This window comes from Cebus imitator, unplaced genomic scaffold (assembly GCF_001604975.1).
Source record: "Cebus imitator isolate Cc_AM_T3 unplaced genomic scaffold, Cebus_imitator-1.0 Scaffold347, whole genome shotgun sequence".
Classification (NCBI taxonomy): domain Eukaryota; kingdom Metazoa; phylum Chordata; class Mammalia; order Primates; family Cebidae; genus Cebus; species Cebus imitator.
The window spans coordinates 985,221-1,003,323 of record NW_016107662.1 but is presented as its reverse complement, the minus strand read 5'-3'; the positions used below and the strand labels follow the sequence as shown (position 1 = coordinate 1,003,323).

The 18,103-nt window shown below is 35.4% G+C and overlaps 1 protein-coding gene across 4 annotated transcripts in view; it reads left to right on the top strand.

The window, feature by feature from the left end:
• The window catches only part of DENND1B (DENN domain containing 1B), a 276,363-nt gene that overhangs the window by 218,353 nt on the left and 39,907 nt on the right, over positions 1-18,103 (top strand). For 3 of the 4 annotated variants that reach the window (XM_017506062.2, XM_017506061.2, XM_017506058.2), the window contains 3 exons: positions 9,680-9,770; positions 16,506-16,546; positions 17,243-17,311. In XM_017506062.2, the coding sequence (XP_017361551.1) occupies positions 9,680-9,770; positions 16,506-16,546; positions 17,243-17,311 (201 nt within the window). Of the gene's footprint in view, positions 1-9,679; positions 9,782-16,505; positions 16,547-17,242; positions 17,312-18,103 lie in introns of those variants that run through there. The other variant, XM_037730476.1, reaches the window with a different exon arrangement.

Below are 18,103 nucleotides of genomic sequence, written 5' to 3'. Positions count from 1 at the left end.
CTCTAAAAAATTCTAAGATTCCATTCTTTTAGGCTATGTTTATTTAAACCTGTCTTACCACAATTTACTGAAAAGCAATAGATGATGATAAAAAGATGATTAAACCACATTTTTTACATTAAGGGTTGTTTTCATTCACTCATTCATGCATGCATGCATTCATTCATTCTTTTAGATTCAGAGGTACACATGTGGGTTTGTTACATGGGTAAGTTGCATGAGACTGAGGTTTGGGCTTCTAATAATCCTGTATCCCAGATAGTGAACATAGTAACCAATAGGTAGTTTTTCAACCTTTGCCCCTCTCCAAACCTTCCCCACTTTTGGAATCTCCAGTGGTTATTGTTCCCATCTTTGTGTCCGTGTATATCCAGTGTTTACTTCCCACTTTTTTTTTTTCATCTTGTTTCAGTTTACTCTTTTTTTAAAAAAATTATACTTTAAGTTCTGGGGAACATGTACATGATTGTTGCATAGGTACACACATGCCATGGTGGTTTGCTGTCTCCATCCCCCCGTCACCTACATCAGGCATTTCTCCCAGTGTTAAACCTCCCCAACCTTCCCTCCCCTCCCCCCGCTGTCCCTCCCCTAGCTCCCCACCCCCTACCCCAGTGTGTGATTTACCCCTCCCTGTGCCCATGTGTTCTCCCTGTTCAATACCCGCCTATGAGTGAGAACATGCAGTGTTTGGTTTTCTGTTCTTTTGTCAGTTTGCTGAGAATGATGGTTTCCAGATTCATCCACGTCCCTAAAAAAGACATGAGCTCATCGTTTTTTGTGGCTGTATAGTATTCCATGGTGTATATGTGCCACATTTTCTTTGTTCAGTCTATCATTGATGGGCATTTGGGTTGATTCCAGGTCTTTGCTATTGTAAAGTTCCGCAATGAACATATGTATGTGTGTGTCTTTATGATAGAATGATTTATACTCCTTTGGGTATATACCCAGTAATGGGATTGCTGGGTCAAATGGAATTTCTATGTCTAGATCCTTGAGGAATCTCCACACTGTCTTCCACAATGGTTGAACTAATTTACACTCCCACCAGCAGTGTAAAAGTGTTCCTATTTCTCCATATCCTCTCCAGCATCTGTTGTCTCCAGATTTTTTAATGATCACCATTCTAACTGGCATGAGATGGTATCCCAATGTGGTTTGATTTGCATTTCTCCAGTGATCAGTGATCATGAACTTTTTTTCATATGTTTGTTGGTCTCATAAATGTCTTCTTTGGAGAAGTGTCTGTTCATATGCTTCGCCCACTTTTGAATGGGTTGGTTGGTTGGTTTTCTTGTAAATCTGCTTTAGTTCTTTGTAGATTCTGCAAATTAGCCCTTTGTCAGATAGGTAGATTGCAAAAACTTTTTCCCATTCTGTTGGTTGCCAGTTCACTCTAATGATTGTTTCTTTTGTTCTGCAGAAACTCTTAAGTTTAATTAGATCCCATTTGTCTATTTTGGCTTTTGTTGTCACCACTTCTGGTGTTTTAGTCATGAAGTCTTTGCCTATGCCTATATCTTGAATGGTATTACCTAGGTTTTCTTCTAGGGTTTTTATGGTGTTAGATCTTATGTTTAAATCTTTAATCCATCTGGAGTTAATTTTAGTGTAAGGTGTCAGGAAGGGGTCCAGTTTCAGCTTTCTGCACATGGCTAGGCAGTTTTCCCAATACCATTTATTAAACAGGAATTCCTTTCCCCATTGCTTGCTTTTGTCAGGTTTGTCCAAGATCAGATGGTTGCAGATGTATCATGTTGCTTCCGAGGCCTCTGTTACGTTCCACTGGTCTATATCTCTGTTTTGTTACCAGTACCATGCTGTTTTGATTACTGTAGCCTTGTAATATAGTTTGAAGTCAGGTTGTGTGATGCCTCCAGCTTTGTTCTTTTTACTTAGGATGGTCTTGGCTATGCAGGCTCTCTTTGGGTTCCATATGAAGTTTAAAGTGTTTTTTTTCCAGTTCTGTGAAGAAGGTCAACGGTAGCTTGATGGGGATAGCATTGAATCCATAAATTACTTCAGGCATTATGGCCATTTTCACGATACTGATTCTTCCTAACCATGAGCTTGGAATGTTTTTCCATCTGTTTGTGTCCTCTCTTATTTCCTTGAGCAGTGGTTTGTAGTTCTCCTTGAAGAGGGCCTTTACATCCTTTGTTAGTTGTATTCCTAGGTATTTTATTCTCTTTGTAGCAATTGTGAATGGGAGTTCACTCATGATTTGGTTCTCTGTTTGTCTGTTATTGGTGTATAGAAATGCTTGTGATTTCTGCACATTGATTTTGTATCCTGAGACTTTACTGAAGTTGCTTATCAGCTTAAGGAGATTTGGGGCTAAGACAATAAGGTCTTCTAAATAAATCATGTCATGTGCAAATAGAGACAATTTGACTTCCTCTTTTCCTAGTTGAACACCTTTTTTTTTTTCTTTCTTTTCTTGTCTGATTGCCCTGGCTAGAACTTCCAATGCTGTATTGAATAGGAGTGATAAGAGAGGGTATCCTTGTCTAGTGCAAGTTTTCAAAGGGAATGCTTCCACTTTTTGCCAGTTCAGTATGATATTGGCTGTGGGTTTGTCATTAATAGATTTTGTTATTTCGAGATATGTTTCATTGATACCTAGTTTATTGAGGGTTTTTATCATAAAGGGCTGTTGAATTTTGTCAAAGGCCTTCTCTGCATCTATTGAGATAATAATGTGGTTTTTGTCTTTGGTTCTGTTTACGTAATGGATTACGTTTATAGATTTGCTTATGTTGAACCAGCCTTGCATCCCCAGGATGAAGCCTAGTTGATCGTGGTGTATAAGCTTTTTGATGGGCTGTTGCATTTGGTTTGCCAGTATTTTATTGAAGATTTTTGCATTGATGTTCATCATGGATATAGGCCCAAAGTTTTCTTTTTTGATTGTGTCTCTGCCAGATTTTGGTATCAGGATAATGTTGGTCTCATAAAATGAATCAGGGAGGATTCCCTCTTTTTGTATTGTTTGGAAGAATTTCAGAAGAAATGGTACCAACTCCTTTTTGTACATCTGGTAGAATTCAACTGTGAACCTGTCTGGACCTGGACTTTTTTTGGTTGGTGGGCTATTAATTGCTGCCTCAACTTCAGCCCTTGTTACTGATCTTTTTGTGGTTTTAACTTCTTCCAGGTTTAGGCTTGGTTGGGTGTAAGTGTCCAGGAATTTATCCATTTCTTCCATACTTACTGATTTATATGCATAGAGTTGTTTGTAGTAATCTCTGATGGTAGTTGGTATTCCTGTGGAATTGGTGGTGATATCCCCTTTATTCTTTTTTATTGCATTTATTCAATTCTTCTCTGTTTTTTTTGGTTGTTGTGGTGGTGGTTGTTGTTTTTTGTGTTTTGTTTTGTTTTGTTTTGTTTAGTTTGGCTATTTTGTTTGTTGATCTTTTCAAAAAACCAGCTGCTGGAGTTGTCGATTTTTTGAAGGGTTGTGTCTCTATCTCCTTCAGTTCTGCTCTGATCTTAGTTATTTCTTATCTTCTGCTAGCTTTTGAGTTTTTTTTTTATCTTGCTTCTCTAGCTCTTTAAATTTTGATGATAGGGTGTCAATTTGAGATTTTTCCTTGCTTCTCATGTGGGTATTTAGTGCTATAAATTTCCCTCTAGACGCTGCTTTAAATGTGTCCCTGAGATTCTGGCATGTTGTATCTTTGTTCTCATTGGTTTCAAAGAACATCTTTATTTCTGCCTTCATTTCATTGTTTATGCAGTCATCATTCAAGAAAACGTTATTCAGCTTCCATGTAGTTGTGCAGGTTTGAGTGAGTTTCTTAATCTTCAGTTCTAGCTTGATTACACTGTGGTCTAAGAGACTGTTTGTTATGATTTCCTTTCTTTTGCTTTTGCCGAGGAGTGATTAACTTCTAATTATATGGACAGTTTTAGAGTAAGCGTGATGTGGTGCTGAAAAGGATGTATATTCTGTGGATTTGGGATATAGAGTTTTGTAGATGTCTATTAGGTCTGCTTGGTCCAGATCTGCTTTCAAGTCCTGGATATCCTTGTTGATTTTCTATCTTGTTGATCTGTCTGATATTGACAGTGGAGTGTTGGAAGTCTTCCATTATTATTGTGTGGTAGCCTAAGTCTCTTTGTAGGTCATCAAGAACTTGCTTTGAATCCAACCAGATCTGGGTGTATCTGGGTGTTCCTGTATTGGGTGCATATATATTTAGGATAGTTAGCTCTTCTTGTTGCATTGATCCTTTTACCATTATGTAATGCCCTTCTTTGTCACTTTTGATCTTTGTTGGTTTAAAGTCTATTTTATCAGAGACTAGGATTGCAATCCCTGCTTTTTTTTTTTTCCTCTCTCCATTTGCTTGGTAAATCTTCCTCCATACCTTTATTTTGAGTCTATGTGTGTCTGCATGTGAGATGGGTCTCCTGAAGACAGCACACCAATGGGTCTTGGCTTTTTATCCAGTTTGCCAGTCTTTGTCTTTTGCCTGGGGCATTTAGACCATTTACATTTAATGTTAATATTGTTATGTGTGAATTTGATCCTGCCATTTTGTTAGTGGCTGGTTGTTTTACCCATTAGTTGACACAGTTTCTTTATTGCATCATTAGTCTTTACCATTTGGTAAGTTTTTGCAGTGGCTGATACTGGTTGTTCCTTTCTACGTTTAATGCTTCCTTCATGATCTCTTATAAGGCAGGTCTGGTGGCAATGAAATCTCTCAGCATTTGCTTGTCCATAAAGGATTTTATTTCTCCTTCACTTATGAAGCTTAGTTTGGCTGGATATGAAATTCTGGGTTGAAAGTTGTTTTCTTTATGGATGTTGAATATTGGCCCCCAGTCTCTTCTGGCTTATAGGGTTTCTGTCAAGAGATTTGCTATGAGTCTGTTGGACTTCCCTTTGTGGGTGACCCACCTTTCTCTCTGACTGCGTTTAGCATTTTTTCCTTTATTCAACCCTGGTGAATCTGACAACTATGTGCCTTGTGTTGCTCTTCTTGAGGAATATCTTTGTGGTGTTTTTTGTATTTCCTGATTGGAATGTTGGCCTGCCTTGCTAGGTTGGGGAAGTTCTCCTGAATAATATCCTGAAGAGTGTTTTCCAGGTTGGATTCATTCTCCCCATCACATTCAGGTACACCGATGAAGCGTAGATTAGGTCTTTTCACATAATCCCTTTCTTGGAGGCTTTATTTCTTTTCACTCTTTTTTCTCTAATCTTGCCTTCTTGTTTTATTTCATTGAGTTGATCTTCAATCCCTAATATAGTTTCTTCTGCTTGATCAATTGAGCTATTTAAACTTGTGTATGCTTCACAAAGTTCTCCTGCTGTGTTCTTCAGCTACATCAAGTCATTTATCTTCTTCTCTAAGCTGGTTATTCTAGTTAGCATTTCATCTAACCTCTTTTCAAGGTTTTTAGTTTCTTTGCATTGGATTAGAACATGTTCCTTTAGCTCAGAGAAGTTTGTTACTACACGTCTTCTGAAGCCTACTTCTGTCAGTTCTCAAACTATTTCTCCATCCTGTTTTGTTCCCTTGCTGGTGAGAAGTTTTGATCCCTTGGAGGAGGAGAGGCATTGTGGTCTTTTTGATTTCATCCTTTTTGTGCTGGCTTCTTCTTATCTTTGTGGGTTTCTCTACCTTTGATCTTTGAAGTTGCTGATTTTGGATGGGGTCTCTGAGTGGACATTTTTTGTCGATGTTGATGTGATTTCTTTTGTTTTTTTCAGTTTTCCTTCTAACAGGCCCCTCTGCTGTAGGACTGCTGGAGGTCCACTCCAGCCCTTGCTTGCCTGGAAATCACCCACGGGGGTTATAAAGCAGTGAAGGTTGCTGCCTGATCTTTCCTCTGGTAATTTCATCCCAGATAGTTGCCTGCCAGGTGTCAGCTTTAGCTCTTATTTATGAGGCATTTTTTTGGTTATTCAGGGGTCAGGGAACCGCTTGAGGAGGCAGTCTGTCCCTTGTCTGCCTGCAGAGGCACTGCTGGGCTGCATCGGACTCAGCCCCGCTGCTGTGTAGGCTTCCTCTGGCCTTTCTAATCTCACACAGGTGAGATTAGACCTGCCTTTGCAATGGTGGATGCCCTTCCTCCCACCAAACTCGATTGTCTGAGTGGAGCTTGGACTGATGTGCTGGCTGCGAAACTCTCAAGCAAGAGTACTTCAGTTTGCTGGTCTTTTTGGGGATGGGACCTGCCAAGCCATATCACCTGTCTCCCTGTTTTCATCTCTCCCTCTTCCTGGTAGAATCATCCCACAGGCACTCTCAGAGCTGGTCAAAATTTCCACCCACATCTGTGCTGAGAACTTGTGGCACCAGGCCAGCTGGAGCTGTTGCTCTGATCTGTGTTGGTAACTCATGGTGCCTTTCAGCCTGGCAGCATTCTCCTGGACTGTGGGTTGCAATGGCCGTGGGATATGCGCAGTATCCGAACTGGAGTTCTGAGAGGGTAAAGTCCCCTATCCTCCGTCCATTTGCACTTCCCTGGTGGGGGAGCGCCCTTCCCTGCCTTGGTTTGCCCTCCTTGGGCTACACCCACTGTCCAGGCAGTCCCATTGAAATGAACCTGGTACCTCAGTTGGAAATGCGGGTATCATTTACTTTCTGTGTCTCTCTCACTGCGAACTGCGCTCTGGAGCTGTTCCTATTCGGCCATCTTGGCGGAAGTCTATCTACTTCCCACCTTTAAGTGAAAACTTGCAATATTTGGTTTTATTTCTGTATGAATTTGCTTAAGATAATGGCCTCCAGCATAATTTATCAGCTGCAAAGGACATGATTTCATTCTTTTTTATGTCTGCACAGTATTCCATGGTATATATGTACCATATTTTCTTTATTCAGTCAGCTGTTAAAACACACCTGGATTGAATCCATGTCTTTGTTACATGAATAGTGCTGTAATAAGCCTATAAATGCAGCTGTCTTTTTGGTAAACTGATTTATTTTCCTTTGGCTATATACCCAATAAGGGGATTACTGGATCAAATGGTAATTCTATTTTTAGTTCTTTGAGAAATTTCCAAACCGCTTTTCACAGGACCTGAGCTATTTGGCACTCTCTCAGTGTGTAAGTGTTCCCTCTCTCTGCAAACTCGTTAGCATCTGTTACTTTTTGACTTTTTAATAATAGTCATTCTGACTGTTGTGAGGTGGTGTCTTTTGTGGTTTTGATTTGCATCTCTCTGATGGTTACTGATGTTGAGCATTCTTTCATATGTTTCTTGACCACTTATATCTTCTTTTGAGAAGTGTCTGTTCATGTCCTTTGTCTAATTTTTAATGGAGTGATTTTTTTTCTTGTTTAAGTTTCTTATAGATTCTGGATATTAGTCCTTTGTTGGATGCATATTTTGCCAATATTTTGTCCCATTTTATAGGTTGTCTGTTCATTCTGTTGATAGTTTCTTTTGCTGTGCAGTAGCTCTTTGGTTTAACTGGGCCTCAATTTTCAATTTTTGGTTTTGTTACATTTACTTTTGAAGACTTAAGCGTAAGTTATTTGCCTAGGACAATGTCTAGAAGGGTATTTCCTAGGTTTTCTTCTAGGAAGAAAGATTTTCTTTTAGTTTGAGGTCTTACATTTAAGTCTTTAATTCATCTTGAAATTTATTTATTTATTTTGTCTTGAGATGTAAGAGTCCAGTTTCATTCTTCTGCATATGGTTAGCTAGTTTTCCTGGCACATATATTGCATAGGGTATCTTTCCCCATTATTTATTTTGTCAATTTTGTTAAAGAACAATTGGTTGTAGATGTGTAGCTTTATTTCAGGGATCTCTATTGTGTTTCATTGGTCTGTATAAATCACATCTTGAACAGGGCTCTGTTTATTCATTTTTTATTCTTTCTTTTTTTTTTCTGTAAGATTATTGACTCAAAGTCTTATAACTGGTGCAACTTACTGCTATTAATTATCTTTTTTTTCTTTTTTGAAATGGAGTCTTCTTCTGTCACTGGGCTGGAGTGTAGTGTGAAATCTTCATTCACTGCAACCACCACCTCCTGGGTTCAAGCGATTCTTCTGCCTCAGCCTCCTGAGTAGCTGGGACTATAGGCATATGCCATGAGACCCAGCTTTTTTTTTTTTTTTTTTTTTTTTTNTTTGTATTTTTCAGTAGAGATGAGATTTCACCATGTTGTACAGGATGGTCTCGATTTCTTGACCTCATGATCCACCACCCCACCCCACCCCCACCGCCTCAGCCTCCCAAAGTGAGCCACCATGCCCGGCCTATTAATTATCTTAAATTGCTGCCTGAGGAATATTATATTGTTCTATACAACTTGTCTCAATTAGTTTTGTTCATTAACCATTCAAATAGAAAACCAGGGAAGAATATGAGATTTGTTTTTTAAGACCAGCTACTTTATTTTAGTTCAGGTAAAATTTAAATTTCTGGAGTAAAAATTACAGTCAGGATTAGTTTTTGGATGAAACTGAACATTTTAATCCTCAAATCTTCAAGTCCTCCTTGCAAAAGGCATATAAATCTTGCTTATGTTATCCCCTGCCTCTTAAGCAAGGGAGGCTTAAAGATATTTCATCATCGTTATGGATGGAGTAAACCACAACGTATCAAATTCTTAAGTGCTACAAATCACAACAGGTAACCAAGTGCTAGTAATACATGTATTTATATGTTTGTTTGTTTGTGTGTGTGTGCGTGTTTGTGTGTATGACATTGATTTTCACCTTGGGTTGGTCATATAAAAATACCCAGAATACTTTTCAAATGCAGTATTAATACCGTGAGAGTCTGATATACTGTGTATGTTCGAACAGGTAAGGAATAGAGCAGAACAGGTGACAGAAGATAGTCTCCAGGGTATCTGGATCTCTGCATTTTGAAAAAGATCTTTGGGTGCTTTTGATAGTTTCAGTCTCCCATGCCCCCCACCTCTTTTTTAAGAACACGGAAAAATATTGCCTAAAGTATTTTCATGTATGTCAAGTCAACATGCATTTACCTCAACTGTATTTAAGTTAACAGTCCTAATTCTTATTTAGTGAGCATGTATGCCAGGAACTTTGAAAGTTGTGTTGATTTTATTATAAATAATTAAAATTATTTGGTTCTCCATTATGCTTTAGAACATAATAGTTTAGACAAGTAGTGTTTTATTTTACTGAATGAAGTTAAGAAGCTGAAAAACAGTAATGTCGAACATCTCAAGGATATCGGCCATGTCACATTTCCTCGGTTAATCTAATTTGTTGTTTGCAGCAACACCATGAGGTGTTTTCCTTCTGAGAAAACAGGGCTGGCTGGACAGGATACAGCCCCATGGGTAAATGGCTTGGCAGGGCAACAGTATCTTTGTACAAACCCCTCTGCAGAGATTGTACATTGAGCAACCTGTCCAGAGCCTATGATCTTTACTACTGCACTTTGCAATTTTTTGCAAATCAGTTAGAATTAGAGTCTTTGCTGTACATTTGCGATTTAATTAAATAGCTGCTGTTTACTGAGCACCTGTTCTTTGCATTGTTTGAGAATTTCCATGTGTGTTTGTGTGTGTATATACGCCATATATATGTGTAATTTATACAAGTCTGCTATTAATGTTTTTGATGCAAGTAAATATTTAATCTTATAAAATAAATGTCAAATTAACATTTTACTTGGTAACATTTTATTTGATACATTTTATTTAACACTTTTAAATTTTAGTTTATCGATGGTCGACTGGCAAAACTAAACACAGGAAGGGGTTTCTCTGACGTATTTGAAGAAGAGATCACTTCAGGTGGCTTTTGTGGAGGTAAAGACTAGTTATAATATGATTATCCATTTTCTAAATAACAATTATCTCAGTTTTTGCACTTGTGTCTGATAAAATCTATTTCATAAACTATTATTTTCTCCTAAATATGTAATATCTTAAATGCATTTTATCATCTTATAAAAGTTATGATACTAGCTTATTTTGCCAGATATCTGTTACTCAAGGCATTAAGTTGGCCTCATGAATTGGTAGCTGTTGGCCTGAATAATCTCTTAATATTACTGGAAATTAGTAATACAGAAATCCAGTCAACTCATATCTTCCTGCCTTTCCTTTTGAATAGTAGTGTTCTCTGCTAGAAAACTACTAATGATGGTTATTACTGAGTATGAATTAAAGAACTGAAGTTATGATTGATAACACAATCCAAAAAGAAAGATCTGAACACCAAAATTATTTCTACATATTTAAGTAACTGTATTACTGTGCAGATGTCTTTACCTTTTTTACTTTATACATCACCACAGGAGGAAAGTTTCCAATTTAACATTCCATAAATATAATTAATCCTTCTAATGTAAATGTCCAAATAATGTTATAATTATCTAGGCAATTCATAATTTACAAACTGATATTTTTGCACAGTTGTCATACATAGTCTTGACTTGCAGAGCATTTTGCTTGAGTACTGGAAGTGTCCTGTTCATTCATTGAGTATTTGCTGAGTGCTTACAATGTACTAGGCACTGCTCTAAATACTAGGTATACTAAATAAACAAAAATCCCTGTATTCTATATCTTAGTGTGTTAATTTTTGACCTGGTATAATAAGCAATTGTATAAACTTCTTTGTATATTTATTTTGAGAAAAACATTTTCAGTCTTGTGTAAATAGTTGCTGGAATTGAGAAATGAAACATGAAAAGACAACAAGTAACAGATATTCATCTATACATTTCACAGAATTTAACTTTATTCTTAAGATTCATGTTTTCCATTAAAATATAGAAACCATTGAGATAATTGGTTCATTAAAGGAGGTACAAATGAACTCAGTAGCTGTGGACCTTTATCTGATGTATTTCATTTCATTGAAAGCGTTTAGCTTGGGGAAAAGTTAGTTTGCTTGACTCAGCAAATAAGCTGAATGTGGAATCATTCAGCTCCTTGCTTCCCTCAGTTCATGGGTAAAAATTTAGCTTCAATGGAACTTTTGTGTTAAAATAACACTTTTTTACTTCTCAGCTCAGACAAGCAAAAATATTGTCAGCTCATGGACAAGTTGCTTGAGGCATCTATTCAGTATTTACATAACTGCTGTCTCATTATCTTTATGACCCGTGGGGCTAGTAGCTTTTATAGAATTGAAGATGACATTTTGTGACAATAAGGAGCTGGAACCATGATCCTTTTGTACAGTTAAATTCTGTAGTCTTAACCATTGCTCCAGGTACCTCCGTAAGAGAGTAGAGATAGGTGGCTTTTCTGGTGGTAAGGCTCACTAAAATTTTTCATGAAAAGCCTTACTGTTTAAAAAAGTAGAGGAACATATGATTACCGATTAGTATCTAACTTAGAAACTTCTGCATTTGTAATACAAGTTAATGCCCACTACTTTGTGGTTCTTTATTAAAATGAAAAGGTTTTGAACTCTTATTTTAATTTGAGAGAGCCAATACTTATCTAAAAGGAAAGCCTAATTTGACAAATACTAATTCCAGTGAGTACAGCAAGAAAGTTCCTTAGAAATTTGTGCCTATCAAGCATATTTTTAAATTATTCTATTTTATGTTATTTTAGAGATACATAGACTTCTTTTGTAGATGAAAATAAAGCAAAGTATATTAGGATTTGAAATAAAAAGATGACTAGTATAATAAAAATTAGTAGTGTTCTAACTATTAATTAGAAAATATCCATCTCTCTAGGGGGTGTGTGTGTGTGTGTGTGTGTGTGTGTGTGTTTTTCCAAAATGGTTCTTAGAGGTCAGTTCCAAACATTTGTCTTTCACGCAACCCTTGTGAGAAAGAAAAACATATCAATGTCATGAAATTAACCTGTTCTTCAAAGAAGTAAACTGATCTAACTTTGTTTCTCTCATAATAATAGTAATACAATTGCTAATATTTACTGAACACTAATATGTGACAAACTCTCCCAAGAGCTCTGCAACTATTATCTCATTTAATCCTCACAACACCCTAGGAGATTCTTTTATTACCTCATTTTTATTGATTACTCAGCTCAATAATTCACTCAAGGTCATACAGCAAGTAGTGGCCAGTCTCACTTCCACATGTGTGGAATTCAAAGTGGCTTCGAAGACCTTGCTTTAATAATAATATATTGCTTTTTAATAATAGATTTTCTTAATGCAAAAATATTCAGTAAACAGGAGTAGTAGTTAACCCCTTTCTACTCTGATTGAATCAAAGCAAAATTCTTATCTCTTTTGAATTTTTTATAGATTTTTTACACATGAAGTCCTAGAAAGACCACTGTGGTAGAAATTAACATTAAAACTAAGAAAAAATTATATTCCTTTAAGCAAAAATAATTAGGAAATTTCAGAGAAACATCTATTTATCCTCTTTATATATCACTGCAGTAGTAGTTTATATGTTATTTTTGTTGTCAGTGCCTATGGTTATGATAAAATGAATATGAGTATTATGGAGCTTTATAATTATTGTGGCTCTGATTAAGAATATATAGTGTAGAACAAACAGATAAGAAACACCTAGATTCACATTTGACTCTAGAACTATATGGTTAAATAATCTGTGAATGCATGCATTTTTGTCAAAAACTGTGTCTGTCCTGTGAGCCCTCATCAGGACAATGAAGGAAATCCATGTCACACCTTATTCCTTCATGAGACCCTTGCAAAACCTTCGACCTTAACTTAAAAGGAAAATTTTAACTTAACTTAAAAAGAATGTGTGAAGGGAGGAATAGCTATGGAGTTTAAAAGGTAATAAAAAGGGACAGGAGTAGAACAAAGGATGCATTTAAGTAAACACAATATTGGTCTGTGAAAAAGCAGCTAAGGAATATTGAGTAGTTAAGAACATATTCTTTCTTTAAATAATTGTTTTCATTTAAGATGAAATTAGTTTTTAAATTTACATCAACATAACTTTTGAAAGGAGAAATATTTTCAGATTGATTTTATGCGGAGTGTGTGGTTACTCTCCATCACTAGCATGTGTTTCTTCCTTAGTTTATGCACATAATCTGATGAGTCTTTTATTTGTTCTTGTATTTATTTTTCCATTCTTAATTAGTTTTACTGACTAAGGTATCAAAGGAATTTGAAGAAGTGGTAGGTAATATCAATTTTAGTGTTGTTTTCCTGGTCTTGCTGAACAATTTAAACCATTTACATTTTGAGATACATAAGTACAAATTACTGGAATTTAAGCAAGTACATTTGAAGAGAAAGTGAGAAATAGATATTTTGTCCTTTATTGTGAGAAAATCAGTTGTTTCATTAATAAAAATAATGTTAAGATTCTGTTCAGTAATGCTTGTTATTACCATAATCCAGTTATTTTGAAAGAAGGATTCTGAGGGATTTCTTTAGTATTCAAATTAGTTTTTAGAAGAACAACAGCTTTTTTCTAACATTACTAAAGAATAATGTGCCTTTCTTATAAATTTTGTGAAAATAAGAACCTTGAATCATAAAAGCACTAAATTTTTTTATTTTTTTTATTTTTTATTTTTTATTTATTTATTTATTTTTTTTGAGACGGAGTTTCGCTCTTGTTACCCAGGCTGGAGTGCAATGGCACGATCTCGGCTCACCGCAACCTCCACCTCCTGGGTTCAGGCAATTCTCNCAGCCTCCTTAGTAGCTGGGATTACAGGCACGTGCCACCATGCCCAGCTAATTTTTTGTATTTTTAGTAGAGACAGGGTTTCACCATGTTGACCAGGATGGTCCCGATCTCTTGACCTCGTGATCCACCCGCCTCGGCCTCCCAAAGTGCTGGGATTACAGGCTTGAGCCACCATGCCCGGCCAAAAAGCACTAAAACTTAAAGGCACAATTAGCCCTTAAAACTTTTAAAATAGGAATCTACCTAAATTGTACCATGTCTTCCTGTCATCTAAGCCAGGGACTTCTGGTTTGCCCTATACTATGAAATTGTAGATTATTGCTGGCAGTTTTCTCTATTACCCTTCCTTTTCAGGGTATTAGCTTTGAGCAGCCCCTTTCCCTTTCAAATATAATTGCTTTGGGTGTGATACAGCAGAAACCTCTGCATAACTTACGTTTTAATCATATTTTATTTAGCAGTCTTAGAGGCAGTTTTTCAGAGTTGAAAGAATAGTGAACCAGGAATTGAAATCCTAGATTCTTACTCTTTTTCAGTTGCTAGCCTTGAGAACATGAATAAATAATATGTCATCTTAGAACCTCAGTTTTCTATTTTACCAAATTATTTATAGTAATAACAATCACTTATGATATTTCTTCAATATGCTGTGTACCATACTAAACATTGTTTAATCATTATCTTTCCTCCTTACAATAATCCTGAAGGGCAGTGACTATTATGCTTATTTGATGAATGAAGAAACTGAGGCTCAGCCAAGTTAAGGACCTCATCCCAAATAATATCCTTTACAAGGAAAGAGTAGTCCTGAATACCATAGGTCCATTGGACTCAAAAGCTCACTTTTTTCTTATTGAACTGATCCACTACTTGTTTGCCTATTTTACAGTAGAAAACTACAGTTCAAATGATGTAGATAAAAACATTCAATGACTTCTACAGGGCTGAAAATTTGCTTTCTTATTCCTCAGAGATCTAAATAAGACCCTAACCTTCCTACAATGGTTTGAAACTTTTATGATAGCCAGTTTCTTTGTGGTTCAGAGGTTTAAATAAATTGTTTTTTGGATTAACAAGTGTTATAGAGTGCTAAACTGGTGTTTCTTCTTCTGCTTTCTTACATTCATTTGGGAAAATAATTAAAATAGAACACTTTACAGAATACTATGAATAATAATCAAATCTTAAATAGGTGATTTCCACTCAACCATTTTTAATAGAGAAGTATTTTAATACAGAAATAAACATATATGAACAATCTGGATGGAGAGAGATCTGCGGTTTATTCTGTTGTTTGAAAACATCTCCTTAAGAAATAAATTGGTAGAATAACTTGGAATGTTTTATTATTTTGCAAGGGAAATATTTACTTTTAAAAGTTTGGTCAAGCCAAATACCACCTGAATGAACCTTATACCTTTTAAACAGTGCAGTTTACTTTTACTAATGTTATTTTAGGTAGTTATATTTTGCTTTCATTATTTCACTAGATGAGAAAAAAATTTTTTGTCTCCATATTTCATCCTCTGGAAAAGGTGCATTGCAGTGTTCTGAGCAGTCAGAGATATTTTTCAGAATAAAAATTGTTTATGGACATTTCTTTTAAATTAGGGTAAGATTTTAAATATAGAAGTGAATCCAGAGCTTGACAGTTCTTCCCTGATGTTGGTTAGGGTGCAAAGATAACAGTAGAAAGATATTTTGGGGTTGAGATCATTTTGTCTCTATTTAGTAAGAGAAAGGTGATACATCTTTTAAAATCCACAGCCACAGACTAGAGGAGAACACTATGTTTTAGGGATTCTTTGTACTGAATAGTGTCTGAGTAGCCATTGGGACTTTTTTTTTTTTCTTTTTAAAAAAAAAAAAAAGATGAGGTCTTGCCCTATCTCCCACGCTGGAGTGCAGCGGCATAATCATAGTGTACTGCAAGTTTGAACTTCTCGGCTCGACCAGTGTCCCAGCCACAGCCTTTCAAGTAGCTGGTACTATAGGTGGGAGCCACCATACCAGGTCTGGGATTTTGTTTTTTATTGTGACTTTTTACCCCTGTGAATTAGGGAGTATTTAAGCTTTTAAACAAGAAGGTAGTTGAAATCTAACTGAAATCACTTGATGGGAAAGATTAGCTAAGTTGTATCTGTATTTCTTTTTTTTACCTTCTGATAGCATCTTATTGACTAAATTATCAGTTTGGAAACAGATATGTTGATTGCCAGATTTTATTAGAACTACTTTGGTTAGCGCTTGAGCTGTTAAATCATGACAATCTATAGCCTAAAAGCTGCATTTGCTTCACATATCCTTGCATAATATTTTTCTAACTTACAGATTTACAACTAGAGAATATTTTCAAAACTAAAACTCCAAGTTTACGTTAAAATAAAGTTAGCTACTAATCTCTGTTAATATTTAGCAGTTGTAGAAGAATGTTTTTTGTTGCCAAGGTTGTTTGCACTTCTAAGTTTTCTTCTAGTTTTTTAAAAGTACCAGTATAATATTTCTGTATGTACAAGAAATATTATTTGAAAATAAACCTAATTGTGTAAAGGATGCAAAGTTTACAAAACAACATAGACATAAAACATGGAAAAATCAGTTTAAAAAGCATAAGAATTTTGGATTTCGGAAGAGAGGCTGGTTATATTTTCTCCTCTGCGGCTAATGCTAAAGTGGAAGAAATTGAATACCATTAGCTTCATATATGGATGAAAAAAAGTGATCGTTATTCCTGAAATTGCTAATTATTCCTAAGAATTAGAACAATTTATTAGTTCTTATGATGCCATTTTTTATTGCTTCTTTTACAACATTGCATATAATATTTGCCTACTAAAAATTGTGCAAATACTAGACCTTGATAAATTTTGGTTTACAGATTTATTTTTGATGAACATTCCTGGCATCTCATTTTTATATATTCCAGGAAACCCGAGGTCATATCAACAATGGGTGCATACAGTCAAGGTAATCATAAGCTTTCACATGTTATTCTTTCACTCTAATATAAATGGAGAAATGTTCAGCAAAAGCATGCTGTTTATACTTACGCTGTTTATTTGAAATATTTGAAGTGTTTGTATATTTTGTTACGTTTTAAATATTCTTATTTTATGTTTATAGTTTGTTGAAACTCATTACTATAATTTTTAAATGAAAAGTCTTGGTCCAAAGATAAATGCTTGTTTTGAAAAGCAAGACTTTACTGTCATCTTTTATTATTTTCCAGAAGAAGAAATTAGATGGGTTAGTAGGATTTGATGGCAATTTTATAATTTCTGGTAATATAGTTTTGCTAATATGATTTTTAAATACGAAACTTTCTCCCATAGATTGAGACTTTATTTGCCCACTATTAAAACAGCTGATAAACTAGTATTTCTTTCTAAACTTTTAAATATATTCAGATTGCTCATGTTTACCTAAACTTCAAATGATTTTTTAAGTGATGTATAATATCAACTAAAGAACAAAGTGGAAAGTGTACATTTTGTTTGAAATTATTATAGTACATAGAAACTTGAAAACACTCAACATGAAATAATTTGCATAGGACTTTAAGTTGTCTGTAAAGCTTTTTTTATGCCACTTATTATAATGCTTTGTTTTCAGGACATTTTGGCCAAAAGTTTTTGGAAATACATTTCTGTATTTCTTTTGCAGAAAGGAGGTGCACTGTTCAACACAGCAATGACCAAAGCAACCCCTGCTGTACGGACAGCATATAAATTTGTAAGTTTTTTTGACATTAAAAAATTATATTCATAAAATTATATACCATTTTCCTAGATGATAGACATGTAAATTCTGAATATTTTCTATTTTTCTTTTAAATAAACCCAAAAAAAATAGAATTAATATTAACTAAAACAAATTGAGTTGTTAAAATTATAACATTGCATACAGAGGGTAGTTTCCTTTATATAATCTAAAAAAGGTTCTTATTTTATTTCAAAGCTATCGGCAAATTTGTGCAGCAAATTGAAACAGTTCATGATAGAGTACCATTTTGTAAAATGTCATTATTTCATTTAACAACATTTTAAATTCTTGTTGTCTACTTGTGGCTCAAGTAGGAAAAAAAAGAAAGAAAGAAAAATATAGCAAGATCTTTTCCCTCAAAGATGCATTGACTCTCTTAACATTCTTCAGTGAGTCTCTAAGGCAAGGTTTTTCAACCCATGGCCTGTGTCAACCTCCTGAGTACATGGGATTACAGGCACCTGCCACCATGTCCAGCTAATTTTTGCATTTTTAGAAGAGATGGGATTTCACCATGTTGGTCAGGTTGGTCTCAAACTCCTGACCTCAAGTGATCTGCCTGCCTTGGCCTCTAAAGGTGCTGGGATTATAGGCATGAACCACTGCACCTGGCCCCAACACAAATTCTTAAACTTCTTAAAACATTATGAGATTTTTCCTGCATTATTATTATTATTATTATTATTATTTCTTCTTCTTCTTCTTTCTTCTTCTTCTTCTTCTTCTTCTTCTTCTTCCTTCTTCCTCCTCTTCCTCCTCTTC